The sequence below is a fragment of the Gadus morhua genome, chromosome 1 (genome assembly GCF_902167405.1).
Source record: "Gadus morhua chromosome 1, gadMor3.0, whole genome shotgun sequence".
NCBI classification, from domain to species: Eukaryota; Metazoa; Chordata; class Actinopteri; order Gadiformes; family Gadidae; genus Gadus; species Gadus morhua.
This window is the reverse complement of record NC_044048.1, coordinates 24,920,756-24,927,421: the sequence shown is the minus strand read 5'-3', so window position 1 is coordinate 24,927,421 and position 6,666 is coordinate 24,920,756. Positions and strand designations below refer to the sequence as shown.

Below are 6,666 nucleotides of genomic sequence, written 5' to 3'. Positions count from 1 at the left end.
GTGTGTGTGCGTGCGTGCGTGCGTGCGTGTGTGTGTGTATGCCGGTGAGTGTGTGTGTTCTCACCCTGAAGGGATCAATCCCACTACATCTACTCCATACTTGTCCTCCAAGTTGACCTGCCAGGAGATCAACGTGGCAACAACAATCTAGAGTGAAGAAACGGACATCGTTAGCATGTGTGCATATGTTTGTGTTTGTGTGCATGTATTTATGTGCAAAATTTTATATGTGTGAGCACATCTACATTTGCGTGTGCGTGTGCGTGTGTGTGTGTGTGTGCCCTCACTGCGATCAGCTCCACAGGTATGGGCACGGGAAGCTTCTTGCCCAGGTAGTTGTTGAGCTCCTTGACCAGGATGAGGCCGACAATGGCAACAATGCTGACCACCAGGGCCCCCACGTTGGTCTGTGGAAGCAGGTAACACACCTCCAGCACCGTCTGGAGAGAGAGAGAGAGAGAGAGAGAGAGAGAGAGAGAGAGAAAGAGAGAGAGAGAGAGAGAGAGAGAGAGAGAGAGAGAGAGAGAGAGAGAGAGAGAGAGAAATAGTAAAAGTGCCTTTTTGATTTAATATAAATGTAACATTTGATTACACGGATGAGCAGTCAATATGTGACATTTATTGAAAGAGTTTAAAGTGGCAGGGAGTTTTACTTCACTCATTCCACCCTCCAACCAATATATTTCAATACCAGAGCAAATTTCAAAGACAGGCTGGCAAATCTCCTCTGACCAACAGAGGGCGCCATTTAGTTTGATCTGTGCTTGAGCGAGTGTGTTAAAGGGACACTGTGTAAAAATTACTCCCATCTAGTGGTACAATTGTATATTGCATTCAAACTAATAGTGCTCGCTTGCTCTAAAACTACGGTGGGCAGTATGTGCCAAGAAGCTGTGTCATGACATGCAATACTACCTCATCGAGTCATTCGAGTGATGAGGTTCGTTATTTCAAACAATTATTCCTCGAGCAAGATAGTGAATTATTTCAGTCATCATTCACGCTGGCTCAGTGAAAACGCGAGTATTCTTACATATGGCATACAGTCTGTAAATGAAGCTAACTCATGGTCTAGGCCTACATGTGTACAGTCTATAAATGAAGCTTACTCATGGTCTTTGTGGTGCAAACAGTTTATGAATGAAGCCAACTCATGGGGTCTATGTGGTACATGCAGTCTATATAAGTGAAGCTAACTCATGGTCTTTGTGGTACATACAGTCTATAAATTAAGCTAAGTCATGACTTAGTCGATACTTACGTATATGAGGGAGAAAGGTCCGCTGAACCTGGCGGGTGAGATGCCGAAGGTGTACTTGAGCTGGGACACCACCACGTGGATGGCAGCAGCGGTGGTGTAGCCACGGACCAGCGGCTCTGACAGGTAGGTCACCACAAAACCAAAGTGGACCAAGCCCAGCAGGATCTGCACACGCATGCATTCAAGTACACACACAATGACCTTTGACCTTTAGACATGTTGCTTCATCGAAAGACTGGACCGACCTGTACTGGTTATGCAACTATGGTTGTGCAGAGATAAAATAACATCTTAAGGAATGTGTGGCTTGGTTGAGCCTGCATTCTCAGAATCGGATAAGAAACACTTGTAGAACTACATAATGAGCATCACAACCTGAAAGGTTCTTTGCTCATTCATTTTACAGATATAGGAAACAACAACCTTTAAACTTGCAGCCATACATTGATAAAAAAAACAGCCGTTTCCTCAGAGGAAAGCAATAGCATCCACCTGCAGCCCTGGACCCGGGGCCTGGGGCGTGGCAGAGGGGCCTGGGGCATGGCAGAGGGGCCTGGGGCATGGCAGAGGGGCCTGGGGTGTGGCATGTCAGTTTTTATGTCTTTTTTCTGCGTTTCGTGTCACAGTCGGCCCCTAGAAATTGGCTGTTAGATAAACACATGTATACAATATATATATTTTATTAGATTGATTATTATTATTAATTAATCATTTTATTGAAATTGTAAAAGGAAAAATGTACTTTGCAAAACTCGACTGGGGCAGCTAGGGGCCGACTGTGACAAAACGTCACAGGTGCCACACCCCAGGCCCCTCTGCCACGCCCCAGGCCCCTCTGCCACGCCCCAGGCCCCTCTGCTACACCCCAGGCCCCTCTGCCACACCCCAGGCCCCTCTGCCACGCCCCAGGCCCCTCTGCCACGCCCCAGGCCCCTCTGCCACACCACAGGCCCCTCTGCCACACCACAGGCCCCTCTGCCACACCACAGGCCCCTCTGCCACACCCCAGGCCCCTCTGCCACGCCCCAGGCCCCTCTGCCACGCCCCAGGCCCCTCTGCCACGCCCCAGGCCCCGCCTCCGGGGCTGCAGCTGGATGCTACTCAAAAAACGTCCTCTAGCAAGCAGACGGCGTCATGTGACTGGACTCGGAAGGGGTAGGGCGGGCCCCCGGTGGGGTGGGCCCCAGTAGGGCGGGCCCCCGGTGGGGTGGGCCCCCGGTGGGGTGGGCCCCAGTGGGAGCGGGGTGGACCCCCCCCAGCGCGCGTACCTGGAACAGGCCGGACATGAAGGTGACGGCGGCCGCCACCCGGACCCTCTCGGCGTCCCGGGACAGCAGGTCCACCACGCTGGTGTTGGACACGTTGTCCCACGACAGGAAGTCGGCGTCGGGCGCCAGGCGCTCCGTCACGCCGCCGATCATCACGCTCATCACCGCGTACGTACCTGGGGGGGGGGGGGGGGGGAGTCAATACATCGGTCGAATGATCTGTGATTCGATTGGTTGTTCGATTTTGGTGATTGCATAAATTAATCAATAGCCGATTGGCCGTCATATATTCGCCAAGCTATCTGTCAATGGATTGATTGATCGGGCAGTTGGTCAAGCTATCGGTCAGATGATCGGTCAAATCATTCCGTCGATCAAAAGATAAATCATCAATCTGTTATTGTTGCATCTCTTTCTCCATCCCAGCCGTCTTTGTAAATGAAGGGAAATTGAATGAAGGGAAACACCATTAAACTGGTGTCTCACACACACACACACCCACACACACACACCCTGTTCTACTCTTTACCCTACCTCTGTTATTTATGCCAATAGTTTACGATGGCACACCCTAGCATTCTATCATTGATAACGGATATAATCTAATAAAAACGTTGTTAATCGTATTGATAATAGTTATTTGTAGATAAGACGTTGTGTGCAGACCGACGGAGATGTGCTTGGAGGTCCCGAACAGGAAGTAGACGAGGACTGGGTAGAAAGATGAGTAGAGTCCATAGACAGGAGGAACAGCGGCCAGCAGGGCGTAGGCCATACCTACACACACACACACACACACACACACACACACACACACACACACACACACACACACACACACACACACACACACACACACACACACACACACACACACACACAAACACACGCACACACACTTTAAGTTAACTATCATCTAGAATTGACAGATATAAATGTTTATCAAGTGAACAACATGAGGTTCCTGTGGTCTGACGTTCACAATCCACACTCTTTGTGCACATATACCTCCTAAGCAACCCTAACCCTTATGGGAGAAATTTACCCTAGGTCTAAAGGAAGTACACACATTAGTTTGCCTACATGAATGAAAATATTCTGAAAAAAGCACGGTCAATGAGGAACTATATTGTTATTTCATGATAGTTATCATTTACATATTCTGCCTTCACTGAGATAAACCTTGTTTTCTGATTTCAAGTGGATCCCTTAAACTTTAATTCTTATATATCTGGCTTAACACATCCGACAGGCAAAGAAGGGGAGGGATTTATGACATCCACATTTAATAATTTACACCTTCTGCTGTCCCTGAGATGAACCTCGTTTACTTAGCGGACTCCAAGTTAACCCCAAAAGCTGTAAACCTCTGTTCATCTGGCTCACCCCATCCTGACCACAAGAGAAGGGGAGGGCTTTTTTGGTATTGAATGTTTGCGGTCTAGCTTTAGGCTGGGGGAGTGTTGAGCGTGATGGACCTTATCCGGTTCACTCTGGTCTTTCCCACAACAAGTGCAATTTTCTCTTACTTCAGCGGAACAGTGTACACCAGTAAACAGTCCCCGAAGCGAAGAGAATAAGCACATTTCAAGAAGACCAACAGCAAAGACAAGGAGAATAAATATGGTTTTTTTTACAAAGAATTCGACAAAGCAATATCCGAAACATGTAAGATAATACCAAACCATATCCGAAGTCCTCCCTACGCACCCTAATCCCATGGACCGGGTGAGGATTATGGGAATACCGTTACTCCTCACCCTGAGGAAGCTGCATGATGCCCACGCTGATCCCAGACACCAGGTCTCCCACTGCGTTGTCCCTGACCGGGTATCGAGGAAGCCAGGAGAGGATAGGCAGGAATCCCAGGATGAGACTTTTCATCCTGGGGCCGGAACACCTATAGGAGGATGTGCAGCATTGGACGAGTGGAGAAAAACATGAAAGGGGCCCTCCCTCATTCAGTACATAGAGCACTGATTGGGGCGTCATCATTTTGTAGTGCCATCGGAAATCTGAGTGCACAAATCTGGTTTGATGTACTGTATAATACACCTTAAAAGAAGTGATCAAGAAGTAATGTGTCTACATTATATCTGCATCTGGGGACACATCTGGTGACACATCTAACATGCGTCGGCTAGTTTAAGCAAAAAAAAAAAAGGTTTCCAGCACATAAAAAATTAATCTGAATTAAATGTATTCATGCATTGCTTATTTTACGGGATGATATAAAAGTTGGTATCCTTGGCCAAATGTACCCCCACGAGTGAGTCACGGCATAGAAACGTTGATATCTATTGTTCCTAGCATGTCGTGTTCCTCTACTTTTCTTTTTTTTTTTACCTCAACGACTCTTTGACCTTGACGGAGAGCGTCACCTTGACCTCGCTCTTCTCTGCCATCTCCTCAACGGCTCCTTCATCCAGGACCTCTCTGTGGACGCTGTAGCCCACGCTCCTCCTCTCCGTCATGGCTGGCGGCGGTGGGGACAGCACCTTGTTTTCCAAACCCCCACATATTCAGTATGGACAACACCCAGAGGTAGGTGACCTCCACAGAGCTAGACGTGTCTTGTCGTTTATTGTTAAGAATAAGCGGTAACCTTATCCTTAACATGCCAGCGTATTCGCAGCAACAACAATGACGATTTGCAATTTTCCTTGGAACAAGAAGTGGTTTTTATTTCATGGATACTATCAGGTTTTCCTCTTTACAAACACTAAAGGAACAAACAGCTCTTGCTCAATTAGGTATGTTTGCCGTCTTGTAAGGTAGGTTTTGTTATCGGATGACAACTGCCACATTTCCATCCTACATCATATCCTCATAACTGCTAATGTTCAAAGATATATAACAAAATTACCTATGCATTTTTTTTATTTGATGTTGTAAAACTTGTACATTTACCAGTTGTAAATGCTGGTACAGGCAGTAAACTCACCTGCTCACTGTACTAGAGAACCCCTTCTGCTGTGCGGGCTGAAGTGGAAGACAGGTCGGTCGGTCTGTTCCAGAAACCATGAGGATCGAGGGACACCGAGGGCAGAATGGGATCCTTAGTGCCAGGAGGCTAAAGCCACCAGAGGACTGTCCTTGGCTCCTCAACGTTTACAACCCTGAGTAGTATCTTCAAACCAGGTATCTCTGAGCCTCGCATCAGGCCAAGATAACAGAGATAGCCGGCTTTTCTCCGAGCCGGTCTGAGGGTCACTTAACGAACACAGAATACTGCAGTAATATTAAATCTCGCACCTCCAGCAGAGTTGAGAGTCTATTTACTCCCAGACAGGGTAACTCCAGCATCAGGTAGCAGATTTATGTTGTTTCTCTTACCAGATCAAATACAGCAGACAATCAAAAACAGTCTCCAGCCGAGACCAGATGGGTGGCTGGCCCTCTGTGGTTTTCACGGCAGTCCGTTCTCCGCACCGGTCAGTGGATCTGAGTCTAATAGCGTGTTCACTCCATCGGGGAAAGAACTTAGATATGGGATGGGGGTAAAGGACAGCACTGAGCTCAAGGTTCACTGGGAATCGTCAGTTACATACTACTGCTCCCTGAGTCACAGAGAGACGACGGACTGGGCTGTCCTTGAAGAGGGGTACTGGTGTGGCCTTTCCTTGCAGTATTGGAGTACTGCATTACTTATGGTTGGCTGTGGAATCTTGACTGAACTGATTTATGAAAAATTAGATGCCATGGGTGGAGTTAAAGATGTCGCACAATCATAGACAAAGACAGACAGACAGACAGACAGACAGACAGACAGACAGACAGACAGACAGACAGACAGACAGACAGACAGGCAGGCAGGCAGGCAGGCAGGCAGGCAGGCCAGGAAGACAGGCCGTCAAACAGACAGGCCATACATGAAGAACTGTGGTTCTCTTATCTTAGCTTGATTAGCTTAGCCTGGTATTTGGGCAGTCGGGTTGGTATAGCCTGTTGAGGACATGTTTACAGCACTTTGGGACAAACACAAGGCCATTAAAAGAGGGGACAGACTTTAAAATCTTCCCTTAAACACACACTTCGGATTAAAATATATGTGCCAACTATTAACAAATGATGAGTCAATGTGTTCTGTAAAATATTCGTTTTCTCATTAGATGACATGACCATTTACAATTATTT

At 47.5% G+C, this 6,666-nt stretch overlaps 1 protein-coding gene across 3 annotated transcripts in view; it reads right to left on the bottom strand.

The window, feature by feature from the left end:
• slc26a6.2 (solute carrier family 26 member 6, tandem duplicate 2) overlaps positions 1 to 6,149 on the bottom strand; it is a 15,915-nt gene extending 9,766 nt beyond the window's left edge. Inside the window, exons 1-9 of one of the 3 annotated variants that reach the window (XM_030365024.1) lie at positions 5,866 to 6,149; positions 5,474 to 5,742; positions 4,876 to 5,027; positions 4,290 to 4,429; positions 3,196 to 3,306; positions 2,530 to 2,705; positions 1,262 to 1,426; positions 288 to 440; positions 65 to 147 (exon numbers count right to left, since the gene is read on the bottom strand). In XM_030365024.1, coding sequence (XP_030220884.1) covers positions 65 to 147; positions 288 to 440; positions 1,262 to 1,426; positions 2,530 to 2,705; positions 3,196 to 3,306; positions 4,290 to 4,429; positions 4,876 to 5,003 — 956 coding nt within the window. In that variant the 5' untranslated portion in view covers positions 5,004 to 5,027; positions 5,474 to 5,742; positions 5,866 to 6,149. The remainder of the gene's footprint in view (positions 1 to 64; positions 148 to 287; positions 441 to 1,261; positions 1,427 to 2,529; positions 2,706 to 3,195; positions 3,307 to 4,289; positions 4,430 to 4,875; positions 5,028 to 5,473; positions 5,743 to 5,865) is intronic. The other 2 variants (XM_030365025.1, XM_030365026.1) reach the window with 2 other exon arrangements.
• Between the last annotated feature and the right edge of the window lie 517 nt (positions 6,150 to 6,666).